Source organism: Cheilinus undulatus, linkage group 1 (assembly GCF_018320785.1).
Source record: "Cheilinus undulatus linkage group 1, ASM1832078v1, whole genome shotgun sequence".
NCBI classification, from domain to species: Eukaryota; Metazoa; Chordata; class Actinopteri; order Labriformes; family Labridae; genus Cheilinus; species Cheilinus undulatus.
This window is the reverse complement of record NC_054865.1, coordinates 38,985,082-38,996,670: the sequence shown is the minus strand read 5'-3', so window position 1 is coordinate 38,996,670 and position 11,589 is coordinate 38,985,082. Positions and strand designations below refer to the sequence as shown.

The 11,589-nt window shown below is 38.2% G+C and overlaps 1 protein-coding gene across 1 annotated transcript in view; it reads left to right on the top strand.

Annotated features, from left to right (window-relative positions):
• The first annotated feature begins 9,383 nt into the window (after positions 1-9,383).
• Positions 9,384-11,589, top strand: part of lgr4 (leucine-rich repeat containing G protein-coupled receptor 4) — a 45,530-nt gene continuing 43,324 nt past the window's right edge. The window contains exons 1-2 of the mRNA XM_041791439.1: positions 9,384-9,702; positions 9,946-10,231. Coding sequence (XP_041647373.1) covers positions 9,672-9,702; positions 9,946-10,231 — 317 coding nt within the window. The 5' untranslated portion in view covers positions 9,384-9,671. The remainder of the gene's footprint in view (positions 9,703-9,945; positions 10,232-11,589) is intronic.

Below are 11,589 nucleotides of genomic sequence, written 5' to 3'. Positions count from 1 at the left end.
AACGGCATTATTGTGGTCTCTTACTAGAGCTTGTTCACTTTGGAGGCAACTCTTATTCTCATTGTCATTGAGTAGTTAGATAAGTAGAGATTCTTTAAGTGTGTATTGTTATATTAGCTGAAATTGGCAACACATAAAGACCAAAATTTAACTGTAGCACAATTTTCCAAAATCAGGCCCTACATTTATTTGGTTATCTACTGTACTGAAATACTAAACACTAGAAAATTGAACAATTTTCAAAATGGGGGCACCAGTTTGGCTCAGTTGGTGGAGTAGGCCCTTACTGTATGCAGGGACAACAGATCTCATCATAGTGGTCGTAGGTTCTATTCCTGATCCTGATAAAGTTGCCAATCTTTCTACTCACTGAGAAAATTAATCTGAGCAAAAGTACATTTAGCTGAATTGAATCTGTGATATCAACAATAAAAAAATCCAAGTTTCTTGCTTTACATAAAAACCTCTAGTTTGAAAGGCATTTAATATTTGTTAAAAACATAAGACATTGTGTATTTTTTCCTTGAGCAGGAATAATTTAAGGAATATAAACCGTTTTACCAAAGTTCATCCACAGAACAAAACCTGATCTTGTTATCTTCACTCTGTTCATTTCTATATTTCAAATCACAAAATTCTACATTACCCATGAACTATCACTGCCCCTTGTGGTGCATTGTGGGCATTTCCAAATTAGTGATAGAGCTTTTCATACAATCAGGGATAGCTGAACTTTTGACTGGGATATGGCAGAGATGGTGAATAAGATCGGTGGATTTCAAATCTGGGGACATGCTGGCAGAATTTTCCCATGATGCCCTTTGGCAGAGAGTTTATATGTGTTTAGTTTTGTATAAATGTGTTCAGGTGAGTACAGGCATTGAACAGTAAATCATTGTTGAATTTCCTTTCTTCATGTTTCTGATAGATTATTGTTGTTTTTAATACTAAACACTTTTGCACCGTGAGTGAAATTGTGAACACTTCCTGACAATAACTTTGACTCGTCTGACTCGTTCTTATATCTGGAAACTTGAGCCTTCTTAGATAGCCTAAATTACAAGGATGTAGAGTTTAAAGTAGGGCTGTCAAAAAATTAAGATCTTTTGTCAAAATTTCTGTAGTTAATGGAGATTAACTGCTCCCTTTTTACTTTATCACATTTTAAAATTCTACTATTTTCAATTTTAAATGTTTTTTGTTGTTGTTGTTTTTTTGGATTTTTACCCTGTCTTAAACGAAAGGTAATTGACTTCCTGTTTGGACACAGTCCTGCTTTTACAGGTAGATAGAAGATTATGACATAAAGAAAAAGGATGTCCAAGCAAGATCAAAGGATGATCTTGCTTGTTCCACATAAATAAATAATTCCAAAAATTACTTCATCTTTTTTTTGTTAAATCAATGGAGGATATTTTTATCAGTGTAGTTATGCTTGATGTGTGATAAAATTTAATTCACATGCAAATGTCTTGAATTGATTTTTTTTTTTTATGAGCGTTTGAAAAAAAAAGTCTTTTTTTTTCAGATCTACATAATGAACACAAGCTGGGTTTACTTGAAATCCAAATGATCACAAAGTCAAGTTCTGTTCAACCTTTTTCAAAGAATGTAAGTTTATGTTAATTGGGTTCTTTTGTTCATGTACAAAAAGAAATTAGTAGTTTATATTATGATTAACCTGGCTTGGTCTACATAAAAAATATGCAAAGTTTGCCTTGATTTTTTTTAAAGTGAACTAAGCACAAAAAGTAAGGAAATTTGTGTATGGTAGATTATTTCTTCATTGTAACAATGTTTCTTGGCAATAAATCTTACATTGTCAAAATAGCCTGTTTATGTCCCTTTTAAATGGTGCCACATTTGTATGGAACACACATTTGTGGGATGAGCAGCAGAGCTGAGTATGTGGGTTGCTCCTAGGAAAATTAGCCAAATCGTCTCTACCAAAGCGAAACAGCTTATTTTGCTGCCTCAAACTAAAAAGTTTGATCGTATGATCTTGACCCAACTAAGGAAGCGTTGTCTGGTTCATTTTTGTACTTTATTACAACCAAACCAAGTTCTTCTGTTTTTGATTGCAAAAATATATAACAGACACCAAGTGATGTCAACTGTCTCTTGATTTTTTTTAAAGAGGTACTGATCACTCATATTATCAAACAAAACCAACATGGAGCTAACTTGTGATCATATTAAACGTTTGTCGGGGTGATTCAATACAGCTAAGTGTAAGCTTCCAACTAGACTCTAACTAACCTTTGTGTATGTGTTTTATTCTTTTATAGCAGACATTGTAGTAAAAACTATGGAGGTTATCTTTGGCCTCAGTCTAGATAAAAAGACGGTTTATTATTTGCCAAATAAGGGCAGGCTTCAAGATTATTTTCATATTGTTTGACATAATAGAGGCTTACTATTTCCACCCTTCACAGTGTTAACAGTATCTTCAAAAATCTGACAGGAATGGGAAACTTTTATCAACTTTCCAAATAACACTGATGAAATAATTTAATTGTCATGCATCTTGGATGTTTTCAGTCCAACTTACCTTTATGGGAAAGTCCTACATTTTAAATAAATATCAGAAGAAAACGTATGAAGTGATTCAAGAGATGTAATCGAGTTTTTCATATTGCGTGTTGTTGTTTTGGAATGGTAGTCACCAAAACGTACAAAAAAATCACCCAGGTCAAAGCACAGTAGTAAGTACATCTGTACTCATTGGTGATTTTTACATGGCAAAAAAAGTAGGCAATAACCTGGGCTCCAAAAGGCAACAAGTTAAGATTCTACACTGCTCACAAAAATAAATGGAGCTGTACATAATTTAATCCTGATTATACCTCTGACTTTTTTCTCTGTTTCATTCAGGAGTTTGTTTCTTAGTTTGTGATGTTTGCAGTGTGGTTTTTACAGTATGGAACATCTGTGAGAGTGGCCGTCAGAAATAGACAGACTGCAGCCAGACTCCTCTTGTCCCATTTGCACAACAGCAGGTGAAAATGACTCTCAATCAGTTTTGCTCCCTAACTGGACAGGTGAATATCCTGGAAATGAGATTGACTTGGAGTTACACTGTGTATATAAAGGGGAAAGGGTGAATGAATTAGCATGAAAATACATTCTGATAATCCAAAAATGCCACTGGAGAAAAACCCAACAACAAGGTTTGAAGCCCTCAAAAATCCCCAAAATGTCATTGTATCACGCAAATGGCAAAAAAGTTATACCTGGCCTTGAGACATGTCAAAAAATACGTTTGTGGTGAGTTTGAGTTCTAATGCTCTACTAACAGGAGATGAGTTAAGTACTATTAGGTATTTGTGTATTTATATTTTAGATGTTCTTTGGAATTACTACCTTTAAAAGATGCTTCAAGTATCTTGTTTACTCGCTATGATTCCTGTCAGCAAAATGGGGAATGGCCACATAACAGTCCCTGGCTTGAGCCTCCAAACTACTAAAGCTGCTCTTGTTGGCACATCTAAGGAGCTTCAGGTGGTGTCAACTAAACATTACTTACATTTGAGTGCGTGGATTTACTAAAACTAAATTATATACTTGTGTTTTCAAAACCTTCTGCACATGTAAACATCAGTTTATTTTTTTGAAACAGCCACTCTAAACATTTTTCTCCCACATTGATGTGCATGGAAAAGTGCTAAAAGTACTTTTTAAGTGAAAAAGCAGGGCTTATTTGAGGGGTCATGATTGATGCAATGTTGTAAACCACCCCACTGATAATGTATTGCTTGTAATCTAATCCCAGTTTCTATATGTGCTGCAGGTGCGCACTCTGCCTCTGGCTATAAGAATACCAAACATAGTGACCACACCCTGTGCACCTTGTGCCTTCCCTGGTTGACTGCCCTTTCCCCCATGCACCACTGGTTATCTTACAATGTGAAGGGTGGAGATGCTCTTACTGTCAGGTGCTGTAAAAGTGGCTTTGTCAGTGGTGTGTTAAGAAGATCAGTTTGTTCATGTTGGAAATATTTGTGTGGGAAGGTGTGAAAGCAGATGCAAAGTCAGTACAAATAAGCTATAAAAGGAGGTGTTAAAGTGATGTATTAGACATTTGGTGAGTGAAGACATACACAGCACTGTGAAAAATTATTTACCATCTTCTTCTTTAGCATATTTGCCACACAATGTATTAGGTCATCAAACATTTTAATATTAGACATAGATAAGCCATGTAAAGACAAAAGACAGGTTTTAAAATGATGATTTCATTAAGGGAAAATGCCATGCATACCTCTCCCTATGTGGAAAAAAAACATTGTCCCCTAAACCTACTGACTGGTTGTGCCACAACTGGCAGCAAAAACTGCAAGTAAGCATTGGTCATAAGTGGAAATGAGTCACTGTGGAGTAATTTTGGCCACTTCTTCTTTGCAGAATTGTCTTCATTCAGCTACACTGGGAGATTTTTCAGCATGATGGCCTGTTTAAGGTCATGCCACAGCATCTCAATCAGATTCAAGTCAGGACTTGAAGCCTCTCCAAAACATTCATTTTTTTAAGTCATTAAGAGGTGGACTTGCTGGTGTGTATCAGATCTTTGTCTTGCTGCATAGCCCAAGTGGCTTGAGCTTAAGGTCACAAATTGATGGCCAGACATTCTGCTTAAGGATTTTCTGGTGGAGACAGAACTCATGGTTCCATCAATCACAGCAAATTGTCCAGGACCCGAAGCAGCAAAGCAGCCCCAGACCATCACGCTACCACCGTCACGTTTGACTGTTGGTATGATGTTCTTTCAATGAAATGCTGTTTTGTTTTTTGTTTTTTTTTTTACTCTCCCATGGATGCTATTTTTACCCAGTCCTTTTCTTATAGTTGAATTACGAACACCAAACTTAACCGAGTCAGGTGAGGCCTGCAGGTCTTCAGATGTTGTTCTGGGTTCTTTTGTGACCTCCTGGATGAGTTATTGATGCTTACTTTGAGTCAATTTGGTAGGCTAGCCACTACTGGGAAGGTTAAACAGTGTTCCAACTTTTCTCCATTTGCGGATAATGGCTCTCGCTGTTGTTCATTGGAGTCCAAAAGCCTTGGAATTGGCTTTGTAATTCTTTCCAAACTGACAGATACCAGTGAATTTGTTTCTCATCTGTTCTTGAATTGCTTTGTATCGCAGCATGATGTGTTGCTTTCTGAGATATTTTAGCCCACTCCACTTTGTCAGACGGGTTCTTTTTAAGAGATTTCTTGATTCAACAGGTCTGGCAGTGATCAGGTCTGGGTGTGGCTAGTGACACATGATCCTGAATGTCCACTGGGGGTCAGGAAGTGGGAGACAGCCATTAGGACTGAATGGGAACAGAGGAAAGTTAGTACTTTACAGCTTTGAATAGAGTGATATTTTCTGCAGTTAAACCGATTTACCACAATTGACTCAGTCCTGCAAACCTCCTAGCAGCATCTAGTGTCGTCTAGAAAAATGAAGGGAAACAAAAGTCTTGACGATTCTTGCACTGAGCCAATAGGCTAACTGAACCTTTCCAAATGTAAAAAAAAAAAAATCCTGATTTTGACACAAACATGCTTTTCACTGAAAACTGTGATATATTATCAACCAAATAAACCTTGTGAAGTGAGAAACTGAGTAATGATGAGCTCTTTATGAATGAGCCTGTTCTACGAAACAGCTCTTTCATGTGAGCCACGATAGCTAGCTGCCATTTGAGTGCCAGTTTCCTTTCCCCCATCCTTTGTTGTTATTTGATCAGCATTTAAAAAGCCAGACTTTTACCAATGAATAGCTGTTAGTGTGCCAAACAACCAGCTCCACTGAGCTGGGCCAAATGATCTGGATCTCTAAAAGAGATGAATTTCCCATCACGAGGAAGGGTGGATGGACATCAGCTGAGGGAATGTCAGTAAGATCAGAGTTTAATGAGATAAACCATAGCAAAACCGACTGAACCAAACTGGACTGCTTTGTGAAAATGGACCATACACAAGCAGTGTGTGACAGCTCAGGTCCAGGTTTTAGACGAGGCTTTTTTTTAATTCCTGCCTGATGCCACCTATTCATGAGTTTTTAAAAACTTTTTATGCCGATTATTTTACTACTTTCAGGACACGAAAGTAATTTATAGTGAACATATTTTACCCTTTAAAGTCAAATTTACATTAGTCTCAGAAGTCCCCAAAACATGCCTGTGAAGTGGGTTGCTGAAAAAAACACTCCAGTATTGGATTTATGTATGTCTCAAAAACCCTCTGTTTCAGCACTGCTCAGAACGAGCTGTTTCTGTGTCTGTGGCTTTAAATGTTGCTGATGTTGCTGATCTTCCTCTCAGCTGCCAGCTGAGAGGAAGATCAAGCAGGTTGGGCCATCCAAACCTGGGGGCGGGGCTAACTTTCCACATGACATCATGAGGGGAAAATCTGAGAACAGCTTGTTTCAGTAAACATTTTCTGAATTTTCTGAAGGGGGGGGGGGGGGGTAAAGAGTGCTTTATTGTATCACTTTGACCACTTGGCATAGTCGTAAACAAACATAGAATTTTTGCTAGCATTTCCGTATGCAGGAATCACTACTTGCCCTCCACGGGGAATTCTCAGCTGCTATGAGATGTCATCTGCAAAGAATCTATCACAGCAGCTCAATGTTTATGAGCTCAAACATAACCAGGACTGGGAATGAACTGAACATACAATGCTGACTAAACGGAGCACTGCAAAGTGACTACAGTGTAGCTATGGTGTCGATTCAATGCAGAGGTATAAACCAGGACTTCACTAAACTTTCCAGTGTCAGAGGCTGCCACTTGCTATGAGTACATGCACAGTGCAAGTGTTTTGGGTTCTTAAGTTGAATCTTATCCACTCCTGGCAGATGTAAAAAATAAAAAACTTACAAAGACAGTTCTTAGGTTACTACTTTATTTTCCGGTCATACCATTAGGTTTTCACGGTGTGACTTTCTTCATATTACAATGTTTTTTTTTTATAAATCTCAGAGTGCATGTATAGCTGTGCTTAGGTAAATGTTTTATCAGTATCACTTTAAATACCGTATACATTTAATCAAAAGCTGTCCTGAATGACAAAATAACAGTAGTAATAGTAGTAGTAGTAGTAGGAGTGACATTACTACTAGTGCACTGCTATTGATAAAGTCTGCACAACCATTGATTGGTGCTACTTTCAATAGGTGAAGTCTACCTGATAGACATTCACAACAAGCTTCTGGTGATTGACCCCTATTTTAAAAAGACAAACACTGACCATAAATGCATGTAGAACCAGCTTACACCTGCTGGTTTTGGATGGTGGCTGTTGATTCATTTGTGTCTTCCTGTGAAATGTGGGTTAAACAGACAAAGAGGTAATGTGTAACCCTAAAAACAACAACATAAAGCCCTCATGTGGCAGGAAGTGCTCTGTTATCCTCTGCATTCTTCAACAAGATTTCTCTTTACCATAATGGCCTTTGTAAAGTTGAGAAAAATCATGCGTACTTTTCCTCTTAACTTTGACAAACACACCCTTTCTTAGTTTTGAACTTTCATTTTACATTTGGACTCCATGCAAGTGTTGCAAGTTTATGCTATTACTGAATTGCTGCTTATTATGTGTGATACTGCCTTCACTCAACGCCCTGTTCAATTCTTTCTACCTGTTTTCGTCATCTAACTTCACCAAAAGAAGCAGAATATTTATTGCTAATAATGTCATGAATGATGCGTGTATTACATGCAAAATGTTGTGCACAAAGTTGCACAGCACCAGGCATCCAAAAGCTCCAAGGTTTGTTCTACGTTGAAATCATTAGTTTCCCAGTTGTAAGGAATTTGCATGATCAAAGTAACATCTAAATTACAGTATTTTGCATAATAGGTCCCTTTGTTGTGGTGCAGGACAGTGTCACAAAGTAGCTTTAAAATATGAATGTGTTCACATGATGCAATTAAGTTGTGTTTTCAAGGAGGTATCTAAAAATATTACACCATAGCAATGCGTGCTTCACTACCAGCTACTTTACTTAAAACAGAAAAGCATGAACTAGAGAATCTGTCATGGATGCCCTGATAAATGTTTGTATATACTCTCTGCAATTTGTATGACTGATAAAATAAAATAAACTCCTGAAATTCAGACTCATGAAATTAACCCAGCCAGTGTATGTGAAATCTTTCTGCTATGCATGAGCAAAATTTTTCTATCCAACTTTTGTGTAGAAATGCACCATTTGGAAAAATCTGGGCTGATGCCATTACCAGTGTTTAGAAAATTGTATCTAATACCAATGCTGAAGCTTTGGAATTACTGTTGGTGTAACCCGTCCACAACCCCAACGTTTTCTCTAATGTTTGACCATAAAAACAGATCTGAGTTTGACCACCAGGACACATCTTCTACACAATAATAACTATCCTCTGTGAATCAACTGTAGTGTGCTAAATGCCAGCATTAAACTGATTAGACACAATGGATGACCATCTACTAAAGACACTGGCTCATTCCCACATTACTTGCTAATTGACGGTGTCTGTCAAAAGGGCCGAAATTGAAACTTTATAATAAAGTTTCACTGAAACATTTGGGGAATATTTGAAGATATTTTGGGGTCATTTTTATGTAAAAATGGTTAATAACTTTTAGAAGAAATTTTGTTCATGCTTGGCCTTAGCAAGTCCCTCTGGCCCACCATCAAAATAAGAAATAAAATAACGCCACACACCTCTCTAAATGACTGAAACAATTCTTTTACTGACTGAAGACCCCCAACAACTGACCAACTGGCTCACACAGCTAAAACATTTGCTCAAAAGCCATTCTGGCACTGGATTTTCTGCAAAACAGAACCTTCAGGAGGTTTGTGTTCATCAGTTTTGGCAAAAAGTGATTCCTGTCTCAAGACAAGACTGAGCTTTTAAACTTATCAGGTTCCACTTTACCCAATTAAGTGTGGGAAACTAAAAAAATGCACTCCAAACAAAAGGTCTCAGGAGGTAATGGGGAGGTTGTGGCATGGCAGAGTTTAGGAACCACTGCTCTACCATAACATGCTGCAGCAGTTAGGCTAAATGACTATAAGACTACATCTGACTTTGACTATTTACTTCATAAGAGAGGAGAGAAAACGAGAACTAAGAAAGTATGATGTCTGTAGATTTCAAAGTAATACAATGGAATAAAGATATTCATTGCATATGATGGCCAAGCTAAAGTGGCGCCGTAATGTGTCAGATTGTTTTATTAATTGTGGGCCTACTGAACTGCATTCCATCATAACTACTGAAGCATGGTTAACAGTTGTTTTATAAGGAGCGAGGTAATAATTATCCACACAGGACGTCCATACTTGTGTTAGCACTTTTACCTGACTTGTTTTGTAACTCTCTCTGGGTTGAGTGCAGAGGTTGGCTCCCTGACGCTGTGGCGCAGGTTTCAGTGTTGCACAGGCCGGGCCCAGTGCCGCAGGTTGTCCGGTAGGGTGCCTGCCGAGCTACAAGCAGCACGCTGTTGATGTCAGGAGCAGAGAGAGAGAGAGAGAGAGGAGGGGAACGTGAAGAATGGCTGAAAACTGGCGGTGATATCCTGTTATAGGAAACAAACCAGAGCGTACTACATACTTAAGACTTCACTGCCTCCGTATCAGCCAGCGACTCATTAACAAACAGGCACCGCTTTGTGTATGTGGTTATTTAATGGGACAACGAAAACGCAAAAAAACGCAAGGTAGGCTACTGCTCCTGCTCCTGTCGCCGCCAGACCTGCTGTTATTTTCTTGGACTAATACGACACACAGGAGGGTTGAGAAATGTTTCACAGTAAGGTTAAACGCTTGTATCGGCAGATAATGTGTGCGTTTTGACATTAGCTAAACGTTAGCATTTATATTTTAGGTGTCGGGCGCGTGAATGAACGTTTAATTTTGTAACGAAAAGCGACGGTTGAGCTTCATCTCTCTTCATGCCTCAGCCGACCAACCACATGAGAAGTCGACGTCCGGAAGAGGTTTAACCGCAAAACAAGGCCCCCCACCACGTCTGTGTCGCTTTCACCTGAACCGAAGAAGACCAAAAATGCGTGTGGACTTGTTTTGGACGTGTTTGTGGTGTTTCATTCGCCTCGGTGCCACCGGTCAAGGGCAGTCTACGGCCGTGTGTTCCTCCTCATGCAGCTGCGATGAAGATGGGGGTGCAGACTGCTCCGGGAGAGGGCTGACCACCGTCCCAACCGGGCTCAGTACTTTCACCTATTACCTGTAAGTACTAACCAACATCCACATGAAAATCCAACATCCAAACATGCCTATTCACTTACCTGCAAAGGCCTGAGAGTTTGGCACTGATGTGTTTACATCTCAACTGAATATTGGACATTAATACAATAAAATGGACCAAACTTTGTCTCAATAGCTCAATGGAGAAAATATTCAAATGGAAATATAATGGAAACCCCAGTGGTTGGTATGTCATTATTTTGTGTGACAGAACTGTCAAGATCTTCAGTCAAACCCTGGCAACTTGTCACCAACTTTCCAGTGCAGCAAAAATGTTTAACCTTTCCCTAAAACAAGTGCTCTAAAAAAAAATACTTTTCATGCGCATAACTCAGTACATTGTGCAAGAAAGAGTTGATTGGAAAGAGACTTACCAGTATTTCTAAAAGCCTAAGATGACAACAACCTTGAGTTGACAACTCATAGTGTCAGGTTTACTGTTATAGTAATGTAAAATACCACAACATCAACACATTTAAGATAGGAATGCATGATATTATCAGTATGTTATCAGCATAGGCAGGATAATAGCTTTAAAAGTTCATTATCTGTATCTGACCAAATTTACCACTCATATACTGCTGATACATCACACACATGGGTGGAAAGTACAAATAGGTTTGTTCAGTTTTAAGCAAAATAAATAGATCTACTTTGTTTCTGTTTGTTCATCCTCATTCCTGCAAGTAATGGCCGAAGTTTAGGTGTGAAATACTTCTACTTTAATTTCCTTTTTTTTTTAATCCAGGGAACATGTTTAGGTTTTTTTGTGGGTTATTTTAGACACTTTCCCAGGATAGTCTTAAGGAACACCCTGCAAACCTTTCATTAGTTAAGAGAAATAATTTTACTTTGAAAACATATCCGCCTTATTCCTGGGGCCGCTACTGTAAATCTGATATGAGCGAAACTTCCAGTGCTAAAGCGGAAGTAAATTAAATATATCTGTTCTAATACAGCTGCTAACCAGAGGTAATAACACAGAACAACAGTTGTTTTGATAGGAATTGACCTCGAATTTGTAAATATATTTTTGTAATCACATGCTCACATTGTTTATATTGTAGGCTGTAAATAAGTAAATAAGGTGGATACCACATTATTCCTGGGGGTCTACTGCTACGAATGTGAGTGGAACTTTCAGTACAGTAACAATAACAGCAAAAACGCGATTCTTTCAAGGGCTTACCAAAGTGATTTAGCGTCAACAGTGGTTGTTCTGAAATAAATAAATATTTGCTGCAATAAATACTGCTTCATTTTTGTTCGATCAATATGAGCTGAAAGTTTTAAATAATAATTTCTGTAATGCTCATTACCTGTTGCTTCGTTTGCGGTGC